Below are 27,036 nucleotides of genomic sequence, written 5' to 3'. Positions count from 1 at the left end.
CAGTCTTCTCTCTCCTTGGTGATGACTCCAGGCTGCTCCGCCGTTCCTTTCCAGACAGTTGATCATAGGAGGGCGGAGGTGGGTAAGCCCAAGTCCAGCCAGACATTCCTGGCTGTCTGCCTGGGTGAAAACCTGCTGGAGGAGGAGATGGAAGCCCTGCTCTGGGAGAGCATTTTGAACGGTGGGGTTACCCTTCTGCGGTCTGTACCGGGGCATAAGAGCAAATTCGCCAGCATCTCTGCCTCCTTCCTCTTTGTCCCCAGGCTATGAGAAAAGTGCATTTTCCTCATTTTGAGTATTAAAAATCCCCCAATCTATGAACTCAGAAATAGATGTGGAGCAGGCAGACAAGGCAGGGTTTCCAGATTGTGTGCTTAGGAACAGTTGTTTCAATGTGTTTCTTGCGAACAAGACTCTGGGTCAGACAACTTGGGGAGGAATTAGGTTCCGCGGAACAGAGAGCGCAGTGGGCCGCCCTGGTCTGCGGCAGTCGTGGGCGGGATCCTAATTAGGACTTGGAGGACTTCCTGGGGGGCTGGTTACCTGTCAGTGTGACTTCTCTGCGTCTGTAGCACACTGTGAAACGAAAAGCAAGGAGCCTCCCTTCCACCCGGGTTCTGAGTGTGAGAAAGTGGCTTGAGCATGGGGGCCCCGCTGCCAGACGGGCCAGAGTCCCAGAGAGGTGGCCCCGACTTCGAGAACCACCCCCTTCCTCCCGGGCTTCTCGGATTTTCATGGATCAGGTTGGGCCTGTGACCAGCTCGCTGGATGGACCAGAAAGCGGGGCAGCTGCAATCACGCTGTTATGAAGTGAGAAGGGGGCTCTCTGTGCCCCGACCTGGGCCCAGAAATGATCAGCTGTTCCACCACCACCATCCCACTGAAGGCCCTGAGACAGCAGGACTTGTCTGTCCGAGAAAATGTACGTGTCCGTCGGAACGCTACCTCAGAAGGCGTGTCTTGGTTTCCATTCCCTTTGGTTTAAAGCAAATCTATCTTTTTAAGACCTACTCGGTGAGCATCATGGAATTGTGTCGTCCTGTTGACTAACATGTGTGAATTTGGGTTATGGTGGAATTCACTGTCAAGTCTGAAAACGTAATACCGAACATCATCATTCAGATGAAAAATTACATTGTCAGAATCCTGCCCCTTTCTCTGACGCCTCCACTGTTTGTCCTCTGGGTGGAGTGTTAGGTGGTTTTGCTGAGGTAGTTATGCGATTGGTTGTGGTTGAATTCTCTGCTGTACAAGTGATGGTAGGCTTACTGTCCAGTTTGAACTGAGCTCTAGAACTTGTCTGAGTTTCTTTCCTTTAATGGGGATGTGTGTACCTGACTTGTCTGCCTTACATCTTTGTATAATTAACAACAGTGAGGAGTCAGTGTCAATTCCTTCGAGTTTCCTTGAAAAATTTATTCTCAGGCAATTATTATGTCATTTGGGGTAATATACTAACTAATGTTTCTATTACATAACATATGTGTGTATATATATCATATCACATAAAAAAATTCAATCATGAGGGATTGAGCTCTTTTCCGCTCTCTTCCCCCAAGTTTTAAAATTCAGATTTAAAAAATTCTGGTGCAAGGGTAGCCGCAGCAAGCAGTCAGCTCCCAGGCCTTCTCTTTTTGACTTGCTTGTGTTTTGATAACCGTTACCTACGTTAGGACAGAGCCAGGCTCCTCTGTCCCCTCCCTGGCCAGCACTGTGAGGTGCTGGGCTCTTGCTTTCTGGACTGACATCCCTCCCAGCTCAGCCGGCAGGCACGGCAGGCTGACCACGGCCTTTCTCACTGGCCCGACTTTGATTCTTAAGCCAGCTTTGCTTCATTCAGCAAAGTCATTTTCTCCGGTTCTTTGTGGGGTTTTTAAAAGGGCCTTTTAATTAGGTTTTAATTCTGTTTTGGAGTGAAGAAGATTTCAGGTTTGATTATTCTCGTCCATTTAACATTGTTCTATCATCTCACACTTTTTCATCTAATCATTTAAGTAACTTTAATCATTTTTTTTCTTGTTAGTTAGAACCTGGCCCTTTAGATGAAACCCAGATTGCTACTATATTAAGAGAAATACTGAAAGGACTTGATTATTTGCATTCGGAGAAGAAAATTCATAGAGATATTAAAGGTGAGAAAACATCTTGTTTATATTCCTCTGAAATACCCAAGGCGAGGAAGGAGGAGTGTTAGTTGTAGAGTTTTAACTGTGCTTCTCTTCTCAAGGGAAGTTGTCCTGTGGGTATGCGGAGAGTGCCTTCGACATGCCTGGGTAGGTGGGGCGGGCCATGGGGGGGTCTCAGCGGAAGCACAGCCCTGCTCCCTGTTCTTGTTGAGCGCCTGATGGTGCTGGGGCACGCGTGTGCCTGTTCCCAAATGGTAGTGGGCGGAACTCTCCAGCAGATGACGGCAGGAGACGTCTTTGGTTCTCTTTTACAGCTGCCAACGTCCTGCTCTCTGAACATGGAGAGGTGAAGCTGGCGGATTTTGGAGTGGCGGGCCAGCTGACAGACACCCAGATAAAGAGAAACACCTTCGTGGGCACCCCTTTCTGGATGGCGCCTGAAGTCATCAAGCAGTCGGCCTACGACTCAAAGGTGAGGGGCGGTGCCTTGGCTGGCTGGTCAGAGGAGCCTGAGGAGTGGGGGAGGGCAGAGGGCCTTGGGCAGAACTCTGAACACTATTTAAGGGGCAAGGGCAGAAAGGGTCCCACGGGAGGAACGGAGAGTCCGCCGAACTGGAAGGCCCGCACCTGGGCAGAAGAGTGCTCTCCGGGCGGCCGCACAGCCTCCCGTCCTCGCGTTTAGATCCCCCCCAGGTGGGATCGTTGTCCTCAGCGGCTCCTTACCAACTTGAGGCAAAATCGTGATTCCCTTTTCCAACCTCTTTCACCTGTCATATGCTGCACTCTCCCAGCTTTTCCTGTCTTCTTTCTTCCCTGTTGCCCTTCAACTTTCTAAAACTGTTTAATATAGACTCAAAAAGCCCAGGACCCCCGCCTCCTAGACCTCATTTCACTCTCACATCCCACACCGACTCTGTCTCGGTGACCTGAATGCGGTGAGATCTCCACGTGGGCCACAGAGAACAGGCTTCTCTAAACCGGTATTTCTAGGCAATCAAATATTTAACTCAGATACACTGACATGCCAAACACCATTTCTTCTCTTTAAGTGGAATCTTCTCAATACCTGGCAGATCCCCACCTTGTGAAGCATAGCACACGGAGCGTAGGGTAGCTTTTCCTGGGGACCCAAGCTCGGCGTGGGGAGCTGTTGCGTTGGTGCTGAAGTTGCCGGGGTGCGTGTCCATCGCGGCAGAGGCGGACCTGGCCCTCTCACTGTCGAGTTGTAATGGTGGCCGTGACTCCCCTAGGCGTCCTCGTGGCCTTGGTAGCCAATGGCCAATAAGTGACGATTCGGTTTTCAACCCTCAAGATAGCAGAGCTGTCTAGTTTCTGGTGTGTCTGCCTTGCCCCTGGGATGGGTTTACCTCCATAGCTACTTCTGATCTCAGCAGCAGCTTTTGCTGTTGTCCCTTTTCCTGAGGTCGTATCGTTTTAAGGCTCAACAGGAACTTACGTGTGCAGTTCATTCTCTTTATTTTAAGCTGAGGTCCATTTATCAAAGTTCTCAGGTCTAGATTTTGGCAAGGCTGGGGCTAGAATCCAAGTTTCTTAACTCATCTGATTACACCCCACTGATTCTTCTCTTCTTTCCCTTTCTGGTCAGTTAGCTGGTCAACCATGGCCCCTGTGACTCAGGATTCACATCTTACCTTTTCAGTGTTACTCATCACTGCTCACCTCACACTTCTTCAAGAATTGTCCGGGCTGCCTGAGACCTTCCTTCCCCGCCTTTCTTCCTGGGCAGGGCTTCTCTGGGTGTTTGCTGAAGGCGGCCTCTGCACTGTACAGATCCCATGGCATCGTGAAGCTTTGTCACCTTTTTCCTGGAGCTGTCGAGATCAAAATGCTCTTGTGTGATCAGTAGATGCTGCGGTGTTTTTTTTAGACAGATTAAAAGACACTGTCGCAAACTTACAGGGAATGCACGCTTGGCTGGGGAGCTTAAGAAAGCATGTCACATTTCTTGCAAACCCTTACCTACCTTACCTTTTACTCTGGCTTATGGCAAAAGCCAGTTCTTTCGTTTGCTTGGATCAGACCCAACAGCTCTTAGCTGGAACTCATAGTGAAGATGTTTGTGAAATTCTCTTCCCAGGTTTGTTGACACAGGAGGTGTGGGAAGTGCAGATAAGGTTCAGGGCCCGAGTCCTGAGGTTTGTCAGGAAAGGCTGCCAGAGGCCGGGGCCTGAGGGTGGGGGGATGTGCCCCTGGGCTGGCAGCTCTTGTCTGGAGCAGTTTCCAGTGACTGCCCCTGTCTGAGGCTCGTGTGGCAGGGCGGTTACGCTCTTTGAGGGGCACCTCTGCTCTCCTGATGCACACACTCGGCTTCTTTCCAGTGCCCCCTTCTGTCCTGGCATGTATGTCTAGCCAGTTTCCCCACTAGTCTCTGCATGACAGGTCAAGAGCTGGCAGCCCCGGGGTCCCTGGGGAAGCAGGGTGCTCACGACAGTTTCACGTTGGGGCACACGTGCTGATTCTCAAAGGCAGGTGGGGTTGGGGTGAGGATGGACCGTACCTGCCTCACCAGCATCCTCATGTCCCTGAGCTGAAGGGGGTGTTGGCCTTAAGTCTCGTGTGTACGTCTAGAGCCCTGCTTGGCACAGTCACCTCTGGAACCAGTACATTTGGCCTCTTGTCATTTGCCTGGGCTGATGATGCCACCTCAGCTCTTGGTCTGAGCACAGCATGTCTAAGTCGTGTTGGCCCGTGTGCCTTAAGAGGCATATTATTTTTAAGGTGACTTGGGGTGGCTTAGTGTAAGGAGTCCCCAGACTGTGGAGATGGGGCCACAGGGGAGAGCTCTGCTCTGCCCCCGGGAAGCCTGTGGGGTCATCGATGGAGCCGGGGTCTTCGGCGAAGAACCTCCATCTTTTTCCCCTTCCTTTGTAAGGATATTAGGCTGGTGTGTTAGTGGATGGATTGGAGACTTGGGTGAGGACCTTGTCCCCTTCTCTGTACTCATCCCTTCTGTCTTTGCCGTAGCTGAGCCCAGCGCTGTGCTGAAGATTTACGTCTTCAGTGAGTGAGCGCGGCACCGCGTGTCGGGCGCTCTGACGGTGAATGGGGTGCAGCGGTGCCGAGAGGAGGTCGGAGTGATCTGGGGAGGGCTTCACAGACGCAGGCCTTTCAGCCCTTCCGAGACGAGGGAAGGACGCTCAGACCAAGCCCGCTGCGGGAGAGGAGAGCCGTTTGCGCTGGAATTGTAGGTTGAGGAGAAGAACGTGGTAGACTTCCTATTAACTAAACGACTCCCGTAGAGGCTGAGGGGCCGGTGTCAGTATTCTCCTGTAAATGACTTTCCTTTTTTTTGGTCTCAAAAGCAGCACATAGTCTTTAATCTGGGAAAGTACCGGAAAAAATGAGATGAAAAGAAAAGCATCTGTAGGCCTAGTACCCAAGCACAAGCTAAGTTATTTTGGTGTCCAGTCACGTCTGAAATAACTGTTTGCAGTCTAACCATGGTGAAAGATGGAAACAGTGATGTGTTGATGGAAAAAAAAAAAATGAGTGGAAACACAGTGGGATTGGCCGTCAGTTGGAATCAGAAAGGCTAGCCTGTCCACTGGCACGTGACTGGCCCTCCTTTCCCGATGCCAGCCCATGGGACTCCCCTGGTCCGTCTTCAGGACCAGGAATTACCCACCTCCTGGCTAGTGCGCCCTGGAGGTGGGGGAAGGATGTGAGTGGGAAAAGCATCCAGCTTGGGGACTCATGACAGGTTTTATCCTAGCATGAAGTGATGGTTGGGCCGTGTATTGCTATCGAGTTGCTCATCAACAGTTTTATACCTCTAGATGCCACTTACTAATGTGTTCCTAAATATTGCATCTAATTAAGCAAATAGTTTCTAGTAAATCCATGAGCTATGTTTTTGACTAGTTACAACTGTTACTTGGGGTTCTCCATGGTTTTTTCCCTCTTCCTCTTGTGGTTCTTTGTTTTGTTTTGGCCGCACTGGGCAGCATGCAGGATCTTAGTTCCCCGACCAGGGATTGAACCCATGCTCCTCCTTGCAGTGGAAGCGCAGATTCTTAACCACTGGACCGCCAGGGAAGTCCCCCTCTTGTGGTTCTTTATACAATATTTGGTATACATAAATTTTTTATGCCACTTAAATTGTATTTTGTCTGCAGAGATGTAGCCAGCTTACTTTTACTTAACTTGGTATTACTGCAAGGATTTGGAGAGTTGTTGTATACTGGTAGCACCCCACTCGCATCCCCTCACCCCTGTTGCTCATCAGTAGCAGATAATTCTGTGTTGTCACTTTTCGGGGAATTCTATCCAGAACTAACCACATACGGAGAAAAAAAATCTGTTCACAAAGAAATATCTGCAGTTCAAAGCACCTGCCTTTATAACTTTGGACTTAGGCTCATTATTGAAAATCACTGTTTGTTTTCTCTTAATAGCTAAATTTCCTATCTTTCTCACATGGTGGTAAAACAGTTCCCTTTCTACACCTCAATTTTAATTGCTTTGGGAAATGACTGCCCTTCCCCACGTAACTTTTATTTTAAAATCCAGACACATGTTCTAAATCTGATGCCATATTTCATAGATACAGTGATAGAGAATCATAAGTACAATTGAGTTTGTCTATCAACATCGTTGTTGAGTACTTGATACTTCAGTAAGTTAATGTGCCATAGCAATGTAATCATTCTTCTAAGGTTTAGCATAAGTAATGCCGCTATTGAATATTTTGGGCAGCCTTTACCATTTTCTAAATATAAAATTTATTTAGGGTAGATTCCTAGAAGTGGAATTAATTGGTTTTAACAAGGGTGGATATTTTTATGGTTTTTGCTACATAATGCCGAATCGCTTGCCATTTATTCAAGTGCCAGTCAAGGTTTCCAAATTCGGCAGCAGGATGTTAGACGTCTGCAGAGGGAGGCTGCGGGCCGGAAGACCTCTCGGGAGCCCCCCACAGAAGTCCCAGGGACAGAGGACGACAGCTCTGCACTAAGCCAGGGGCAGGAAGGGGACCCAGGGCACCGAGAGGTCAAGAGCGGCGCACCTGGCACCTGGTTGATTTAGGAGGATCCAAAGAGAATTTCAAGGAGCGGGCCGGGCCGAGGCTCGGGCTCCTGGCCTGGCCGCCGGGGGGAGTGACACACGTTTTGTCTTGATGTGGCTCTACTGGTGACCCTCCCAGGGGAGGAAGGTGAGAGCAGTGCCTGTGCCTCTTCTCTGAAGACCTTGGAGGCATGTTATGGGCGGGGCTGGGAAGGCTGTTACATCAGTCGACTTCAGGTGGTCTGTATTGTCAGATAGGAAGCCAGGTGCAGGTCCTTGAATTCTTGCTGCCTGTCAGTTGTCCGGCCCGGAGCCTGATAGCAGGCCCTCGGGTCTCTGAAGGAAATGAGCACGGGCTCATTTCCCGTGCCAGGCTGCTAGCAGACACCATCATCGGCTGGGCTTTCCAGAAACAGAGCGTGTTTAAGTGATGACGGGATGCTGGGGGGTCTGGAGGTGCATCCATCAGGGATCATCTCTGTCTACATGGCCATAAGCCAGATTGTTGTCGAGTGGCAGGCTTTGCAAACAATAGCAGTTGAATGAAATCCAAGAGAGGCAGGCAGCTGTGGAGTTGCACAGACTTGAGAAAGGAACCGCTACCATATAGGAGTCGGGTACTCGTCATTTTTGCCTCTGTTCTTGCAACTCGCCCTTTCTCCTTGTACCTGTGCCCTTTCTCCTGTCCTCCTGCGGCCGCCATGGTTACAGATGCTCACCGCACCCACCTTCCTCCTCCTGGGGGTCGGACCCTGGAACACATCACACTTCTGCTGACTTTTAAAGTAGTACACATGTAAAATAAAGTAGAGGAAAGGAAGGTAGGAACATTACTCCCGATACTGGATCTTCCAGATTCATCCCTTTCGTACAAATTGAGTGCAAAGAGTTTACAACAAGCCTTGCTGTCTGTTATTCCCACCTTCACTGGAACAGAAGGAAGTAGGAGGTGTGGTGGGCGTCGTCCCACCCACCGCTGCCCAGGGGAGATTGTTGCTAGGACCTCTCGTACGTCCTAGGATTGTGGGAACGTGGCAGGTGAGTCCTCTCTGGGTTGTTAGAGGTTGGGAACGTCTGGGTCCTGTAGTGACCTGCTCAGTGTTCCAGCCTGTCCGTTTCCCTGCCGTGGAGTGGGCGTGAGGGATGTGTTAGGTTCTGACGTAATTGCCTGGAATTAGGATGGGTCTGCGGTGCTGTGACGGGAGCAGGGAGGTCGTGTAGGCCGAGTGCAGGAGGCTGTGCCCCTCGCCCCGTTCTTTGCCTGCCTGTGGGGTTCCCGCTTCATTTTCAGCTTCTGTCTTCTTTGCTGTGGCTTGGTTTCGGCTTGTGAGAAAGCCTGCCAACCAGAGCGCTTCTCATTCCCAGCACATGGTCAGGGAACCCATTCATCTCTGCACTGAGCAGGTGTGGCCACAGCCTGGGCCGGGCAGGAAGGGTTGGGCAGCTGGACAGCGGCTGCCCCGCTCGGCGCCTGATTCTTGCCGACAGTGAACATGACCAAGGCTCTAGATGTAGCTGACCTGTCGCTCAACCGGAAGTGAGGATCTGGAAGAACACATGCACGGCAGCAGGAAGGACCCAGAGGAATCTAGGATTTGGGGCCTCTTTCTCCCTTAGGTCAGGGGCACTGGGGAGACTGGGTGGACGGTTCTAGATTAGAAGAGCCTTAGCTAACCGAACAGTCAGAGCAATATACGGGCCTTGCTTGGATCCTGATTCAGATAGACAAACCATGAGAAGACTTGTTTTGAACAGTTGAAAAAATTTAATTAGTACATGATATTGGGTAATTATTGTTAATTTTAGGTGTTGCTAAAAGCCCTTATGTTGGCAAACTGAAATACTCGGGGAAAAATGTCATGACACCTGTGATTTACTTTAAGCTATAATGGCGATAAAACATAGCCTGTGTGGTGGATTGTTGACTATTAAACCCTGTGACGGGCATGTGGGGATGCCTCAGGTTGATATTCTCTACTTCTGTGGATGTGTGGGCATCTTCTCTAAGTCCTGGGTGCCACGTGAAGCGTCTTGCACAACCACCCTAGTGTTCGTCCCAGTTTACAGAGGAGGGAGCTGGGCTCCACAGGTTAGGTGTTCTGTCTCGGGTCGCAGGACCGGCTGGAGAGCTGGCGCTGAACCGCGTCCGAGGCCAGGCTGCCTGCTCTCGCCGCAGGGCTGTGCTGGCTTCTGCGTGTCGCTGGACGGGGTGGTTCGCAAACACGCTTTGGTCCCCGGACACGCCCTCCCCGCTCACCCCGGGTCCCCCGTCCCCTTGACTCAGGGACTTAAATGAACGTGGAATGTCTCCCACCTCCAGCAGCAAAGGGAAGAGGAGAAATCGTCAAGAGCCGTCTTCCATGTCAAGGCAGAAGATGTTTTGTGTGTTAACTTTTCTCCTGTGTGTTGCCTATTTTGAAGTTATACCAAAGGCTTATCTTTTCTTATTTTGAGTCAAGAATGAGTATCTTTTTCAAAACCTTAGACGCACGTTGAGATTGTTTTCCTAAGAAGTACATCTCTGTGAATGCTTTGCTGTTGCAGGCGGACGTCTGGTCCCTGGGCATAACGGCGATCGAGCTTGCCAAAGGGGAGCCTCCGCACTCCGAGCTGCACCCCATGAAGGTTTTGTTCCTCATTCCAAAGAACAACCCCCCGACGCTGGAAGGAAACTACAGCAAACCCCTCAAGGAGTTTGTGGAGGCCTGTTTGAACAAGGAGCCGAGCTTTGTGAGTATTTTGAGATCAGAATGGGCGTCTCCTCCTCTGGGGCCTGATGGGTCCGGATACATCTTACTGGCATTTCTTTAATCACTATTATCAGCTGTCTTCGTGATTTCATTTATTTTTCTTTTTCTAAATGGGTATGATTAATTTCTTCGAATTGCAAATTTGTTTTTTATTGTTATTTTATCTTTTAAGGATGAAAAATCTACTTATTCTCTTTCAGATTTTCTAGTATCTCATACCTCATTGAGCCTGAAGACTGTTCTCCTTAATATTATAAGCGGAATCATACATTTTTAATATTTATAGTGGAGGGTCAGGCTATTTAGCCGTTTTAGTAACCGCAAAGTCTGGCCTGAAAAACAGTGGCTAAATAGGTATTTAAAGTAAATGTTTTCAGTTTCTTCTGGGCATGTGTCAGGAAGGAAGAGAGGACCGAGATAGAAATGTACCCCCACCTTACTTTCCCCTCTTCCCTCTTACTGTCTTTGCTGTTGAGTTGACTCTGGGAGAGCCACGTGGCAGTGATGACAGCATGGCTTGAGCCTAGTTTTCTCTCTGAATTAGGACGTTTTTTTGAAAGTTGTCTGCGTATTCTGGGGTTGCGTGGAACACCACACGTCCTTGTTTTGCTTCTGAGTTTTCCAGCAGAGTTTGCCGCAGGTCAGGCTGAAACTTCTGAACCAACCACCCCCCCCCCCTTCTTACGAACCCTTATCTAAAAATATGTGGTTAGCCGTGGTTTTCTGATATGATACCGGTTTTGGTAATGGAATTCAATGAGGAATGCAACGTTTTCTAAGAACCTCTAGGGGATGCAGAGTACACCACTCCCTGGGTGCCGGGCGGGCCGCTGTTCTTCGTGTCCGTGGGGCTCGGAACGTTGTTATCAGGAGTTTGTTCTGAGCCCCAAGAAGGCACACCCACGTGCCTGCACATCTTCCCATTACACACGGGTTTGTGGTGTCGGCTTGCTGGCCCAGTGCACACGTCTCCAGCCCAGACGCACGGAGGAGAGGATGAGATGCTTGGAAGAGACGCTCACGTGGACAGGGACTGAGAAATGCCTGAAGTGAGCCAGGTTTTCACAGGCTTGAGTTTGAGAAGCATGCCTGGCTCTTGTTTAGGAAGCTTTAGTAATTCGGAGCAAGTGGGGACACGATCTGACTCGCGTGATTTGTGTGTTCCTGCTGTCTGCTCCTATTTGGGCTGCACGATTTTCGTGGGAGGCGTACTCCCCATAGTTGGGTTTGCTGCTCTCAAGGGCAAAGCGAGAGGCCGAGTTCACTGGCCATGCTGAGCCCAGAGCCTGGATGAAGTCCTCACCCCGATCACAAGGAAAAAGGCAGACCTGGGAAACCAGCATTTCTGAATTGGGAAGGCTGATGACTAAGAGGACGTGGGTACCCTTTCAGCGTCCAAGGAACGGGTATCTCCTGGCTTTCTTCCAGTTGGATTTAAATGAACATTTATCTTATTGTTTTGGGGGGTGGAGCCAAGCAGTAAGATGGAAAGTTAACAAGGTGATACAGAACATGTTTTCTCTCCTGCCAGCATTAGCAATGATGATTGAATGATTATCTATGAAATTCTCTGCAACATTTTCTTTGTAAATGCATTTTTCTGGGGAGAGGGTTCCTGCTTTCATCGGATGGTTACCTCCAGAATGTTAAGGGGCCCGTTAGATACTAGATGCCTTGTCCACACTGTGAACGGGATCCCACCCACAGGAGCCAAATGACATTCTTTGACTCAGTCTTAAAGGAAAAAACTTTGAAGTGTAGGACTCTGTCTTTGTGTATTAGCTTGGTTGCTGGACGTTTTGAGGCAGAAGTCTGTCCTTTGGGGTAGAGTCAAGTAGAATGTAGAGAACTTGACCTCATGCTTTTTCTCTTTGGTTTGTTGGGTGGTTTGTCTTCCAGAGACCCACCGCTAAGGAGCTACTGAAGCACAAGTTCATAATCCGCAATGCAAAGAAAACATCCTACTTGACGGAGCTCATCGACAGGTACAAGAGGTGGAAGGCCGAACAGAGCCACGAAGACTCCAGCTCCGAAGACTCGGACACGTAAGTCCACTCGGCCTGAGTCCACACCGGGGGGGCATGTCCCCAGTCCCAGGCCGTGTCTGAGCCCCATGCCATACTTGACGTGGGCCTGTTCATTCTCATCTCTTGGTTGGGGTGGGTTTTGGTTTTCTTTTTTCTTTTCTTTTTTTTTTAAAAAAAATCCAGGCTGATGGTGCTTCTTGTGTTAGTATGGGACTATATTTGGGAGTCTTTGAGTCTCTTTTCATTGCCAGTGGAGTTTCTCTGAGTAAAATCTGACAGAGCTGTGCGTAAAGAACTGGACCTGGTTTCTTCTTCCTTCATTATACCTCCTGCTTTTAAAATGCTACTGATCAGGTGAAATGGCTTTAAACATATTTCTAGAAAGATATAAATGAGGGTATTAGTGATTCTGTGTTGTGTTCTGGTATATGCCTGGCGTTGTAAAAGCTCTGTGCCAGGAAGTTACTATAAACTGGTGTCATGTTACGCATCTAGGAAATCCATCAGCTAAAGAGATGAATTAGGTCTGGGAGCCATTTGGGTACGTAGAGGTGGGGAGAGTTGGACCGACTGCTCTGGCGTGAAGGAGGAGGGAAGCCGTGAGGGGAGGGTCAGGAATGGAGGTGTTGCAGGTCGGCTCCTTGCCTGTGCCCCTTCACACCTTGGCCAGAAGTTCAGGCTGACCCACGGCCCAGGTCCACGTGCCAGGCCAGTGGGATGAGACCCAGAATATTTTTCAAGGTTCCCACGTGATTCCATTGCAGAGTCAGGGGTGAGAACCACAGACTAGGGCGTCGCTGAGGTCTTGACGTTGAACCATGAGGCTGGTGGGCATGGGGATGAAGAGACGGGCAGGGAGAGTCCAGACGTTTACCGTGGGTCTGGGTACCGCAGGTGGGGACGGTCCGGTTTCAGCAGTGTCGCGGGTCCACTGAGAAGACAGCAGTGGAGAAGAGGCTGGTCTGGGGAGGCCAGGGCACAGGAAGCTGGGTTTGATGCGGAACACGTTCAGACGTCCAGGAGGATGTGTCCAGTTTAGAGCAGCATTGAGATTTGGTGCTGAGGCGGGATATCTAGGCAGACAATATGGGTTTAGAGCCACCACTCCGTGAACAATCACTGGAGCCCTGAGAACATACCTGCGGAGAAGGGCCAGAGGCCGAGGACCAAATGCTGGGAGACACCAGCGTGAAGGAAGAACCTGCGGACAAGCCGGGTCGCAGGAGATCTGGGCGCGGTGTGGCCCCAGGAGTCCAGGGCCTCTGGAGGAGGGTGGTCAGTGGGGGCATTTGCTGCTGAGCCTGCAGGCAGGATGATGAGGACGGAACAGTGGGTCCTTGTCCAGAGGCGGGCAGGGGACAGGGGGCCTTGGCCATAGCAGTTGCAGGGACGGGGTAGATTTTGGAGTGAGTGGGAGGTAAGAGATGGAGGTGGAAGTGTAGGTGACGCCTGCAAGCCCTGGGGCTGAGGGCGGGGAGTGGCGCTGAGCTAGCAGAAGGACTGCACGTTCAGGTGTGGTGGGACGGAGCCGGTGGAGATGGTTCTCCAGGAGAAGAGACGCAGGAGAGACGGTGTGGGTGCGGCAGCTCTATGGGAACTGCGTGCCGACGGGGTCTTTCTTTGTGAGGTTGGAGGCAGGCTCGGCTTCTGCAGCCCAGGAGGGCCTGGAGGGGAGTGGACAGGACCGGAGGCAGGCATGGAGCATGGGGGGGGGGGTCTCCCCACGCAGCCTCCCCGCGGAGCTGGCACTCACTCACGGGGTCACCTGCATTTCTGTGTTAAGGGAAACGGACACAGATGGCCAAGCATCCGGAGGCAGCGACTCAGGGGACTGGATCTTCACGATCCGGGAGAAAGATCCAAAGAGTCTTGAGAATGGAGCTCTTCAGCCGTCGGATTTAGAAAGAAATAAGGTACGTTTGCTCGTGCACAGTGACTAACACTTGGCATCAGTCAGCAGCATTTTTGAGTCACTTTTGTGTGTGAAGCGTGCTCTTTTCGTGGTCTTTGTGGCCCCTCAGCGCAGCCTGTTGTGGAATTTTGCTGTCAGGGTATTGACAGATCAGGAGGCGATGTTCTGTCCGACTCCCCAGCAAGGCCGGCCCGCGAGTCTGGACTCTGGTCCGCTCCGCGGTGCTGATTGCTGCTCTCTCTAGCCCTGCCGCCAGATCAGCATTTCCTGACACTTCCACATAGCGGGGGAGTGGGGAGGTGGGTTTAGTGTTTGAAACGACTTTCCAGCTCTCTTGATGAGACTAGGCCTGTGTCGCGTATTGGCGTTACTCATCAAGGTACCGTAATTTTGGGATTGAGTTTTGTTTAAGGAATCTTAAAAATAAATACATTGCTTTTGGTACCTAGGTACTTAATTTTGATGAATTGGTTTTGTGCCCGTTTAAGTTAATGAAAAGCTGTAGTTTTAGGATCGTTTTGAAGCACAGTGGTGGTGTAGTTTCTCTTCAGCAAGTGCAGACCAGTGGCTGTCCCCTGGTGACCCTACAAATCCTGCTTTGAGAAGCAGATAGGGGTCATTATGTGTTCAGATAGAGGCTGCAGGAGAAACAAAAGGCAGCACTGTCATAGGACAGCCACTTCCAACAGCCAGCTCTGATGTGCATGCCATTTCCAGGCCTTTGTCAGTCAGGTCCTCTCCACCTGTGGCTCAGCGGTGCAATTCAGCATCACCTGTGTCCACGCAGGGCGCCGCTTCCTGGCGCTCTGGTGCCTCTCCCCCGGGCGTGGTATCTGTAGTCCTCCGTAGTCCAGGGAAAACACAGTAGGACAGTCCTATGCAGATGCTACAGCAGACATGTATCTGAAGTTCACTGAATTATTGCAAATGTGAGTATTAAATATTTCTTATTACTCTTCCCCCCCCCCCCCCAGATGAAAGACATCCCAAAGAGGCCTTTCTCTCAGTGTTTATCTACAATTATTTCTCCGCTGTTTGCAGAGGTAAGATGCCCAGTTGACTTTTGGGGAGGTGCGAGGGGAAGAAGGGGGAACAGTTGCCACATCTGTGGCAGGGTTGCCTGTGGAATTCGGGGGGTTAGACTGGCTGGCTCTGGGAGGCCAGCTGGGATGGATGGGCCCCAGCCTTCCAGGAACGCCTCCTGCTTTCCCGGGGGCCGTCTTCCGTCCAGCCCCTCCTGGGAACTGTCGGCGTGTCGCTGCCGGGAGTGTATACGTGGGATGGCAGCAACCCAGCCCCAGTCTGTACGTTACTGGGGCAATTTTTAACTTCAGTTGTGCTGCTTTCTACAAAATCTAGTTGGGTGCAGCCTAACATCTTTGCCTCGACAGACTTATGTATGGCAGTGTGAAAAGCAGATTTTTACTTTAAGGAGACATCAGATTCCCTGGGGTCCTCGTGTTTCCTGTGGAGCCCCCAGAGTAGTGGCCCTCACCCAGCAGGGCCCCTGATTGCTGGTGAGCGGCCACTGCAAACAAGTGCCCCTCCCTGTGCCCTTTCAGGGGACCCTGCCCCCTGTAGGTATGTGTATACGTACAACATTTGGAGGTGTTTCAAGAGTGGGTTTTATGAGGGTGAACATTGCTCATCTGGTTAGTAGCTGATTGGAGGATAAGTTGGAAATAACCCCTTCCTGTCACTTTCTTGTGCCCCTTCCTGGCTCAGGCTGGCTGCCTTTAAGGTAATTCAGAGTGAGTCACCTAGTACCTTCTGTTTGGGTGGTGATCCAGAGCTCTCCAGGGAGGCTGTAGCAGGGGATCCTTGGACTTGAGGTGGGTGGCCCAGGGTGGGAAGGAAGTGCCACCCATGGGCGCATGCCTGGCCTCCGCTTGGCCTGAGCCCCAGTCGCACGGTGCCTCCCCCTTGGCGGTGCTCTTGGCTGGCCTCAGTCCTCCCAGGCCTTCCCCGACCCAGACCTGTCTCACGAGTGTGCCCAAGGGACAGGTTGAAACCACTGAGCGCTCTGGGTTCAGGGGGAAAAGTGAACAGCAACAGGGCAGGCGGAGGCCCCTCTGTGTCGCTTTCTGCCTGCGGCCTTCGCCTGGGATGCCTGTTGGACCCTGTTTGCTCTTTGTTAGGTTCTTTGGGCAATTGGCCCGTCAGGTTTTCCAGATACTCTCCTGCTTTCCCGCGACCCTCACTGCATTTTACTAGGATAGTTGGGCAACTGGGGAAAAGGGCATAGATTTTCTTTCTCATTTGTCTGAAGCTGTCTGTTTCTTATTGGGCACATGAAAAAAAACTATTCTGAAGGCATTATCCAGAATTAATGAACTAATCCTAAATGTACTAATGTTTTGATTTTGTTCAGCTGCCCTAAAGGTGACCTCACAGGCATCTTTTCCTGTATGTTTTTGTTATTAATGTTTGGTAACCTCACGTTCAGAGTGTCCGATGTGCATTATTTGCATAATACTCCGCAAACTCGCTACTTACGGAGCGTCTCCCCACGTTACGAATGAGGACGTTCCCGGGGGGCCCTCAGTATGGGCCAGGGGCTCCCTCAAGTGGCGGTGACGGGGCGCGTCCGGCAGCCGCGGGCAGCAGCGGCAGGGGGCAGTGGAGGGAGGTCGGGGGGCAGTGGAGGGAGGTCGCATGGCAGGCTGCGGGCTGCCCACTCGGGGCTTGTAAGTCCGGTTGTGTTTAGTCATTAAGGGGCCAGGGGTCCCAGCTGGACAGAAGCGCCGCCTCCAGGCTGACTGTTGCAGTCGCTGACCCCGTGGAACAGGCACAGACACTCCGGCCTCAGCGCCAGGCCCGTCCTGTCCCTCTGTCTGTCCCTGTAGCTGGGAGGGGAGAAGCCACGGGCGGAGAGTGAGCCTGACGCCGGGGTGGCGGCGTGTGGTCCCAGCAGCCTGAGAAGCTGCTGGAGGCTCTGGGTCGCGCGCCGAGCAGCTCCCCCTCCTGCTGGCGCGCCCCGGAAAGACGGGAGTTGACTTTAAACTGTGGGCGGTGCCTGCAGACACCGGCGTGGTTTCCCGTGGGCGCAGAGGTGCCGAGAGGACACCAGCCTCCCAGGATTTAGGGCTGTTGCCTGTTTACGTGACATGCAGTGTTGCGGCAGCACCCCGCCCACAAAGGCGGTGTGTCCGGAGGCCTCAGCGCCAGCCCGGTGACCGCGGGAGCTCTGCGTGCGTGGCTTTGCTGGTGGAGGGTGAGGGTTGAAATGGAAAAAGAAAGCAGAGGGAGCAGATGCCACGATCACATTCTGAAAAGGCGCCTAGAAGCCGGTGTGTTTCCTTCCCGGGGAAGGGTAGAGACTGCGGTGGGGCTCAGGCCCGGCCTGTGCCCGGTGCTCTTAGCCTCCAGAAGGGGAGGGATCCGAGCTGACCCTGGGGCCGGGGCAGTCGGGTCGTGTCTCTCCTTAAACAGATGCCCGTGGCTTCCCGTGCTCGGGTGAGTCACGCCGTCCCTCGCTTTGGTGATTTCAGTTGAAGGAGAAGAGCCAGGCGTGTGGAGGCAACCTGGGGTCCATCGAGGAGCTGCGCGGGGCCATCTACCTGGCGGAGGAGGCCTGCCCCGGCATCTCGGACACCATGGTGGCCCAGCTCGTGCAGCGGCTGCAGAGGTGAGTGCCGCCCGTGCCTGGTGCCTTCCAGGCCGGGGGCTTGAAGCAGAATCGAGGGAGAGAAGGCTGTTCTCCTGAGTTAGAGAAATCGGTGTGAATGAACCAGGTGAACCTGGACACTACTGGGAGGGACCACAGAACTTTGTGGTGGTGGCTCTTGCTGCATAAGCACGGGATGACTTCAGGGTGCCGGTCTGCTCCCCCGGTGCTGCCTCGGGACCAGCCAGAGGAGTGCAGTCCCGAGCCCGGACTCTCCGTTTGGGTTTTTTTTTTGTTTTGTTTTGTTTTTAATAAACTGATTTATTTTATTTATTTATTTTTGGCTGCGTTGGGTCTTCGTTGCTGCGTGGGCTTTCTCTAGTTGCGGCGAGCGGGGGCTACTCTTCATTGTGGTGCGCGGGCTTCTCATTGCAATGGCTTCTCTTGTCGCGGAGCACCGGCTCTAGGAACGTGGGCTTCAGTAGTTGTGGCACGTGGGCTCGGTAGTTGTGGCGCACGGGCTTAGTTGCTCTGTGGCATGTGGGATCTTCCCAGACCAGGGATCGAACCCGTATCCCCTGCATTGGCAGGCGGATTCTCAACCACTGCACCACCAGGGAAGCCCTCCGTTTGGTTTTATGCTTTAAAGCCAGGTGTCCAGAAACACCAGAGATGGGGGCTCGGTGAGTTCCGTGACAGCGGACACAGATGCGGTCCTTGTGAGGGCTGTGCTGGTTCTCGGCTCCCCCTCAGCCCCGGAAGCCTTGTCGTGGTGGCAGGGAGCTCTGTCCGCGGCAGCCTGCGGGGGGCGCCCTGTCCCCGCCAGCGGCCCTGGTGGCACGGGCTCCAGGGTGAATAGGAAGCGGGGCTGCCAATCTGTCCCCCTGCCCGGTCCCTCAAGCTTGTTTGGGGAGCTTCCCTGTAGAAGAGGTCACAGACGTGCAGTCACTGGGGGTGTCGGAGAGGGCGGAGGTGAACCGTCCAGCAGCTCTGTGACCCGATCTCTCCTGCACACCCCAAACCTTTATCTCTCCCCGAAACGCCAGGCAGATCAGTGCTTTGAAATTCACCTTCCAGGTGTGTTGTCCAGGAAGCGAGCTTTTTCTAAAGGACGGCTGGTCCTTGATGGGAATTAGGAGCGTCTCAGATCTTTTCTGAGATGTCGGCTGGACAGCGCATGGAGAAGTTTGGGGCGAGTAGGGTCACTTTTGCCCCTTAGAAGTGGTGGTGAAGGGGCTCCCCGCTGTCCTGTGAAGTGTCCCTCTCAAGTGGGACATCAGAGAAACCCTCAGGTTTGTTCTGCAGAACACAGGCTCCCTCATGAAAACATCCCAACTTTCTAACCTCTCATGTTTAGGCTGGAGAATAGACTGTTGACTTGGCTGCCTTCAATTTTGAGGCAGTTGAAGGACTCCAGTATGCTTTTTGGGTGAAGTTGGTTTTAATAGCGTCATTTCTTAACCCACTGCATCCAAAATCTTATTTCGATGTAAAGGTCTTTCACCTTCGTTGTAGGGCTGAGTCTTTGCAGTCAGCGTGTGTTTCACACTTAAACGGCACATCTCACTGTGAAGTCGGTGCTGGGAGCCACTGTGGCGAGTGTGACCGTACGTAACACAGTTGTAACTGCCTGCCGTCTGCATTACGGTTAACGTTTTACTTCCCATTCTCCCTAGTTCTCTCTTGTCCTTCTGTCCTTCGTGACGTGGGACTCTCTCTCCTCAGCCATCAGGTGACCCTGCTCCAGGAGCTCCCTGCCTTGTCCTTTCTGGGCTGTCCGAGCTCTTCTCGTGTGTCCCCTATCCAGAGGCCACCAAAGCACAGTGGCCATTGCTGACACCTCGGACCCGTTTTGCTCCTGAATGCATCACTCCAGTGGGTCGCCTCAGAAACGACGAGGACCAGCTTTTGTCCAAAGCATTTTCAAAGGCTTTTGTTTATCTTAGTTTGAGTTAATATGTGGATTCTTTTGTGTGGCATCAACTCCTCCCATGACTTGGGCATTTACATCTCTCGAAAAGTGAGTCTCAGTATCCGTGGCTAAAGCGTGCTTTCCTAATCATTCATTCCCTGGGCAAGTGCCATGTGTTTTAAATGCCTTAAAAGAGGAGCTCTAATTTGGAATGTTGGCTACGAGTCCCATTAAACTCGTCCTCAGCCGTCTCCTGTGGCTGGGTGACCACCCCGGTTTTGAGGCTGCTGAGGGAATCTTGGCCACGAAGGGCACCCGTCCCCCTTTTTGGTGTTCCAAAGTGAGACAGTGCTGCAGAATTACTGGAAACGGGAGAAAGTGCCCATCCCACCATCATCGTTTTGAGTGCGTTGCCTTCCATTGTTGTATACGAGTCATGAACTTACCCAAGTTTTTAGATATTCTTGGGTGTTCATGTAGAATAAATTGTGTAAAACCAGACATGTATAATTCTGTGTAGACTTCTTAACTTCTTAACCTGTGTGGAATTTTTCATATTGCTTAAATATTATTATGATTTTTAATCTCTTTTAGTTCATTCAGCTTGCTTAATTTACTTAACCATTTCTCTACTGTTGGACATCAGAATTGTTTCCTAATTATTGTAATCACAAAAAATTTAACAGACAATTCTAGGAAGTGGATTACTTGAACAAGCACCAGTATTTGTGTGGCCAGAAAGGGTTTATTGCACTGATACTCAAATTGGCATGCATGTGCATCCTTGGGATCTTACTGTGTCATTGGGTATTATCGATTTTTCAGTTTTAAAAAAATGATTATAAGTGAAGGTGTATCATTTACTGCTCTATTCGTGTCTTTTTTTCTCTCCTGGGAGACTGAACATATTCTCACTTTTTGTTTATCTGTGAAAAGTTTTTAGTGTTGGAATCATGATTTTCTTAATTTTTATGAATTCTTTATGGAATAATTAGCCCATTGATACTTGAGCCACCTAATTTGTTGTAACTTGGGATTGTCTATAAAAACTAGGATTTTGATTATTGCTTGAAGTTTTGCAAATTAATTTGTTTTTAATTTAGAGAAATGACATTGATTTACTTCTATTTCTCTTTTCGTTTTTTCCTAGATACTCTCTAAGTGGTGGAGGAACTTCATCCCACTGAAATTCCTTTGGCATTTGGGTTTTGTTTTTTTCCTTTTTTTCTTCTTCATCCTCCTCCTTTTTAAAAGTCAACGAGAGCCTTTGCTGACTTCGCTGAAGAGGTGCACCATCGCGGGGGGCCATCCCCACCCCCCACAGCGAGGTCGCCTGTCCAGGGCCTGATGAAGTCTCCAGATGGGGTGGGGAGGGTCAGCTCCTGTGAGCGAGTATTTTATTTTATTTTATTATTCTTGTTTTTAATTCTAACCATAGTGCACATATCAAGGAAAGTGTCTTTAGAAACAAAAATAAACCCTGAAATGTATATTTGGGATTATGATAAGGTGACTGAAGAAATGAAACCTCAGGTATCCTGCTTTACGTTGATAACTCCCCCTCCCTGGGAGACGGAGAATCGCTCTGGTGGATCAGTGTACAGATTTGTATATAGTGTCATTTTTAAGGAAACCCTTTTGGCGTGCATAGCGATCACTGTGTACACACTGGCCAAGTGCTTCTGTAGATACTGTCAGTGGGGTAAATATTTGACAGGCCGTAACTTGAGTCTATTGCCTTGCCTTTATTACATGTAAATTTTGAATTATGTGACCAGTGATTTGGGTTTTACTTTGTATTTGCAGGGTTTGCCATTAATAATAATTAACGCCCCTCTTATGGAACACTCCTATATTTGTACCTCAACAAATGCAAATTTTCCTCTTGTTTGCCCTACAACCCTTTTGGTACACTTAGAAGTTGATTTCCTTTTTCATCGATGGTACTATTTCTTAGTGTTTTAAATTGGAACATACCTTGCCTCATGAAGCTTTAAATTATTATTTTAAATTTCTCCCCGATGAAGTGTTCTCGTCTCACTGTCATTCGTGCCCTGCCAGTCCTGCGCCAGCTGTACCGTCCTTCCAGTAGGGTTTTCTGTTGCACCTTGTAGTGAAATCTGCGTATCATTTTTCCCACCTAAACATGTCTGAATGCTTACACAAATAAATTTTATAACACAGATTTTGCATACTCTCCTTGGAACGTGACTCTTGAGAGGGCAGTGCACCTGCCATGTGTGTGTGTGTGTGTGTATGTATGTGTGTATGTATGAGGCTCCAGGAAGAAGTGCCCACATTCAAGCTGTGGAATGTCCAGGTCAGCTCCCTATGCAACTTTAAAAAATGGTCCTGAGAAGATATGGGTGAATATTGCTGATCTGTAAAACTGCTGTCTTCCCAGGGACCTGGAGGGAAGGTTGTTGGTTTTCTTAAAGGAGCTGGTGTCCGGCAGTTTGTCAGCCAGGTGTCTGTATTTTTCTTGGCTTGTGGCAGCGTCTTGCTTACCAAGGGGGTTAATAACCTCTGGGTCTCTGGGGTGGGAAATAGTTCTTGCAGCCATTCTTGACTGATTTGAGTACGTGTGACATTTTTATTTGTTGATACGAATCGTCGTCATCTCTTGTTGGAGTAGCAGTTCTTGAGGTGGAATACAAAGGCTTTTGGAAGCAGGGAAGTTACTGGGTAAACTTGAGGACGGAAGGTCAGTTATCTGCTGGCCCGGTGGCCTGGATGTTACAGGGAGAGGACAGAGGCCTGAGCTAGAGACGTCTGAGGGGTGGTTATTGTTTTGGTTTGTTAATGGAATGGAGCTAGTTTTTAAACTCTTAAAATTGTCGTGATTTTTTAATTAAAGGTAGATTTGGATTAATTTCTATAAGGGATATATTTTGGTTAGGGGAGATAGAACCAAATTGCTATTGTGCAGGTTTGTTAACTTGAACAACAAAAATTGAGAATATTTCATTTTGTGTTTCGGAGAGCATTCTGTATGACGGAGCTGTTTGTTTCCCTGTGTGAGGCATGAACCAAAGATCAGTTTTGTCCACTGCTGGAGAAAGAATCGAAGAAATGGAGCAGTGTTCCCCGAGGCGTGCTGCTTGTCTGATCTTGAAAGCGCCAGAGTAGACAGCAGCTTTCTGATGTAGAGTTCTTCAGATTTGCAAATGGACAGTGGTTTCAAGACTTGACGCTGACTGACCGCCATGTCAGATGTGAGTGATGGTTACACTGATTGGCAGACGGGATCCCAGCTGAGTGAGGTGCTGTGAACGGTTAGTAGCTACCCTGCAGTCACTGGACGGTAACAGCACAGCGCCGTCCCCCAGGCAAAGCGGCAAATTACTCTATTGAGTTTATTGGAAACGTCTTCTGTTGATGAAGCTTCTCGGGGAAGATGTGCTTTGACAGGCTTTTGAAAGTGGGTCACCTCCCCCTACAATCTCTCCTGGTTTGTTACTTTCTGTAGACAAAGAAAAATCAGCTGACACATTTTTAAGGGCATCTGCTTGAGGCTAGCGTTTGTCCACTTCAAGTCCTTTATTAAAAGACAGACCAGGTACCAGAGCTACAACAGGACCTGCCTCGGGCCTATAAACCGCTGGTGGTGTTTAGCCAGACCCATGAGCTCAGCACTCAAGGTAGATTGACTGCCCCTCGGAAGCCTCTGGACGCTGAACCCCAGCAGTTAGCGGCTTCTCTGCCCACACTGCTGATGGCTGGGTGGCTTCACCCAGAAGCACAGACGGCCTCTTGGAGGTTGGGGGCTGTGTCTGGCTGGTTGTCGACACCTCTTTGATGTGGTCTTTTCTGCACTGGCTGCACCCATGTGGTCTGGGGGGGGCCTCGGCACCGTCTCAGTCGTGTGATTGTCTCGCTGTAACCAAGGGCCACACACCTTCCCGATCTGATGGTTTTGTTCTCCAAGTGGTCTTTTGAAGCGTTTAGTTTGAATGCAGCATTTTGTACCTTTCTTTTGGCAAAACATAGGTTTATGAGCATTTTTATATTTTCTTCCTTAAACGTGGCTTGTGTATTTCTGCTATAAAATATGGCAATAACTGAGGAGCGCTGCAAGGTGTGTTCTTAAGCGCAGGGTCTGTATCATGCAAGGGTCAATAAAGTTCACAGAAATAATTCTTTTTGTAATTGTGTCCTGTGTGTAGAGGGGGAGTAGACAACGTTTGTGTCCCCCGCACCTCTGAATTTATATGTTGAGATCCTGAGCCCCAGTGTGATGGCATTAGGAGGTGGGAGCCTTTGGGGATGATTAGGTCATGAGGGTGGAGCCCTCAGGACTGGGATTAGTGCCCTGACTCCACAGCGATCCCTCACCCCTTCCACCACGTGAGGACACAGAAGATGGCCATCTGTGAGCCAGGAAGTGGGCCCTCACCAGATACTGAATCTGCCGGGACCTTGATCTTGGACTTCCAGCCTCCAAACTGTAAGAAAGGTATTTGTTTATAAGCCACCCAGTTGATGGTATGTTTGTTACAGCAGCCAGAAAGGACTGAGATAGCGGGTGTCTCTGAAACTCCATGTTTCCGGCAGCTTGGGAGTGGTCTGAATTGCCTACATGATTTGCACTTAGGTTTTCTTTGAAGTCACAGGGGGACACAGGTGTGAATCATAGCTGGGAGCAGAAGACTGACTTAGGAGACCACCTTGTCTCCAAGCCTTGTAGAGGTGAGCGACAGGTGTGACTTTTGGAGGGAGAAGCTCATGATTCCGCCATCTCAGCGGCCCAGGGACTGGGGTCAAAGGCTTCCCAGTCCCCTCCCTGCCCACCTTGCCCTCACCCCTTGTCTTCTAGAGCCTCTGACCGTCAGTCTCCTGGAAATGTTCTGCTTTCCCGGTCCCAGGTTGGAAGAAGCAGAGAAAAGTATCACATACGTATCAAAATACGTTGTTTGTCTTAAGAGAACAGACTCAACAGCTCATTCACCCCACCCCACAGTGACCAGCCGACTCCCCGACCCACCTGCCTGAGATTCAATTAAAGACAAGAGACAAGGTTGGTTGTTTTGCCTTAAAACTTCAGGATGCTGGATTGTGGCATGAGGTATTTTTATTCCCTTTTGTTAGTACTTAAAACCGTCTGTACAGACTGTAAGGCAAATGATTCACACACATCTCGAGCTACTCATCGTCCATTTGTATGTTTCCACGTACGCCGGTCACAGCCCCCCAGTCGGGGTGGTCCTGGGTGTCTTAGGTGAGGGCCCCCAGCTGTGGTGTGGGGCACTGGAAGGGAACCGTGGTGGATGGGTCGCCCCCTCTGGGGGCGGCATCAGAAAAGGACTTAACAATACTAAGGGAATAGCAGCCACCCGAGCCCCATGGAGAATAGGCAAACGGATTTTGACTTGTGGGCCCCAGCAGTTACTGGAACCCTGTTCCCTGTGTTGTCCGACTATCAAGGATGTGCAATGTCATATGTCCATACCCCAGGCTGGGGGTGGGGGGGTGAGTATAAAAAGGAGAAAAGAATGGTTTGTGAAGACAGGCACGATATATATACCACTATTGAGTGTGCAGTTCCAAACCACAGTTGCAGTAGGATACAGGTCTGATCACGGGAGCCAGGGGACGACACACTGTGACTCAGAGCTCCTGCCTCCACGGGAAGCTCAGACACGCTCCACAACGTAACACAGCACAAATGGCCCTGGTCACTGACATACAGGTTCTCATGCTTGTGAAACATACAGCAAAACACCCCAGCTTACTACCCTCCCATCGGATACGCCACTCAGTACACCGACAGTCCAGAGAGCGCACTGGATTTCCGCTTCTCTTAACAGAAAACAACCTGCTACACTTGGTAAACAGTCATCGCTTAAACAATTTGGTCAACTTGTGCCAAGAAATAGGTCTGGGAACCAGCGTTTCACTGGAGCCGGCAGCCCCCAGTGGAACACAGGATGCTGCAAACTGCTCGTTTATCAAAAAAGTAAATCCTACTCATTTTCTATCATTATAAAAGTAGAAAGAGTGAGAAAAAAAAAAATCTGAAAATGATCTCATTTGCTTAAGACTGCCAAGTGTATCGCAAACAAACAATGGAAAATCCATTTTGTAAAATGCAGCAGCCTAGAAATCAAAATCATAAAAGTTTATCGATCATCATCTTTTTTAAAAAAAGAGCCCTTGCCCTGTCTTTTGGTTGCATGGATGTGTTTGTACTGACTTTAAGGTGCAGTTGCGGAGGGAAAAAATGTCATTCGGCACTCTATCCGTGACAATGTTTTAATACTGGCACAAGCTGAAGACAGCCCACCGAGGGCATGACGGCCGAGACGCCACCCGCGCTGAAGGCAGGGGTGCGGTCCCGTTCCGATGAGAAATTAACAGCTGCAAAGACAAGGTTTAAAATGGTTCTGTGGAGACAGATGAGAGTCGCTGTGAAACCATGTATTTTGTTTTCCAGACAGACAGGTGTTAATTTTACTAGGCTTCATTAATACAGAAGAAAGAAAATGTCTTCCGGGAAAGTCGCCACTGCTGAAACAATCAACACATGTGTCCCCGTCCTGCCATCAATACACGTGAGATTCTTTGTGACTCAGAACGTGGGCACGGGAGGCCGAGCTGGTGGCACTTCGGATCACCTCCATCCATCTAAGACAAGAAAGTGAAATAACCGTCAGGGGCCACTTTTTATCAGCCCGTGTCTCTGAAATCTGCTTTTCTTGGTTTGTTACAGCTTCATGACCCCTGGCGGTCGTTACTTACAAAGCCCCAGCGTGACCTAATAACTGCCTGGTGTATAATCTGCTTTTGTAGCAGAAGAGATCTCACGTGAACTCCTAGCTTCCAGGTAAATGAAAGCGGGGTTAAGGCCTCCTCCAGGTACTCCTGAGGACCACTTTGAGAAGCACTGAGCGGGGCACGCGCATTCTGCAGACGTGCCTGAGGCAGCGCACACTCCCAGCCTTTCTCAGGACAGTGGGGTGTGGCCCATCCTAGACGCGGGGCTGCTTGTGGTCTAGAACCAGTGGGCAGAGGGGCCTGGGCTGCTGCTGAGTGTCCCCCACCCGCAACAACAAAGCGTCATCTGGTCTACCACGTCAGTACTGCCAGGTGAAGGAGACCTGGGGCGGCCCAGCTTCCCGCCTCTGTAGAGCTTAGAGGGCTTTAGAAATCCCTAATCTCAGGACCTCACACTGCAAGGCTACGTGCTCCCTGCCACAGCAGTGATGGCATCTCAGTTTTCCAGTCCAGGATCAAATCTGAGGAGCGCTACCCCCTGGGCTCCCTTTTCAACCAGTGTAGCTTAGGGCCCCGCTGCTCAGGCGTGGGTGTCACGGCGGCTTCGACCCTGGTCTTAAACCACGGTGCTGTTTCCCGTGAACTAACTTTACGTGAGTTTGTGCACGGGGGACCGGCCCATTGATCAGAAACCCTTGTGGGTTCTCAGGAGAAAAGTTTCTCCCTCAGGGGGGTGGCGGCAGCAGCTGCCCTGTCTGGTCCGTTGCCCAAGGACCACCCCTGCCCCCCTCGCCCAGGTGGTGGTTCAGCAGTGACACTGCTTTCAGAGCCTGCCCCAGTATGCAAGGCCCAGGATTTGTACTTGAATGTGGCCACAGGGAGAGGCTGGCTCCTTCATTTCTTGGCTAGAGGACGACCACTGCCCTGGGTCTCTACACCACGGGGCCGGTCTCACTGGTAAGG

General features: G+C 50.6%; 2 protein-coding genes across 6 annotated transcripts in view; one reads left to right on the top strand and one right to left on the bottom strand.

The window, feature by feature from the left end:
- STK24 (serine/threonine kinase 24) overlaps positions 1-21,544 on the top strand; it is a 103,027-nt gene extending 81,483 nt beyond the window's left edge. For both annotated transcript variants that reach the window (XM_082366142.1, XM_082366143.1), the window contains exons 4-11: positions 2,024-2,132; positions 2,441-2,598; positions 9,696-9,881; positions 11,801-11,946; positions 13,712-13,841; positions 14,815-14,883; positions 17,332-17,468; positions 20,510-21,544. In XM_082366142.1, the coding sequence (XP_082222268.1) occupies positions 2,024-2,132; positions 2,441-2,598; positions 9,696-9,881; positions 11,801-11,946; positions 13,712-13,841; positions 14,815-14,883; positions 17,332-17,468; positions 20,510-20,546 (972 nt within the window). In that variant the 3' untranslated portion in view covers positions 20,547-21,544. The remainder of the gene's footprint in view (positions 1-2,023; positions 2,133-2,440; positions 2,599-9,695; positions 9,882-11,800; positions 11,947-13,711; positions 13,842-14,814; positions 14,884-17,331; positions 17,469-20,509) is intronic.
- Positions 21,545-24,412: 2,868 nt separating this feature from the next.
- The window catches only part of FARP1 (FERM, ARH/RhoGEF and pleckstrin domain protein 1), a 290,079-nt gene continuing 287,455 nt past the window's right edge, over positions 24,413-27,036 (bottom strand). For all 4 annotated transcript variants that reach the window (XM_082366088.1, XM_082366087.1, XM_082366090.1 and 1 more), the window contains one exon: positions 24,413-25,983. In XM_082366088.1, the coding sequence (XP_082222214.1) occupies positions 25,902-25,983 (82 nt within the window). In that variant the 3' untranslated portion in view covers positions 24,413-25,901. The remainder of the gene's footprint in view (positions 25,984-27,036) is intronic.

Source organism: Balaenoptera borealis (assembly GCF_965194805.1).
Source record: "Balaenoptera borealis genome assembly, chromosome: 18".
Taxonomy (NCBI): Eukaryota; Metazoa; Chordata; class Mammalia; order Artiodactyla; family Balaenopteridae; genus Balaenoptera; species Balaenoptera borealis.
Note: the sequence above shows the minus strand (reverse complement) of the source record. Positions and strands in the feature narration are given on the sequence as shown.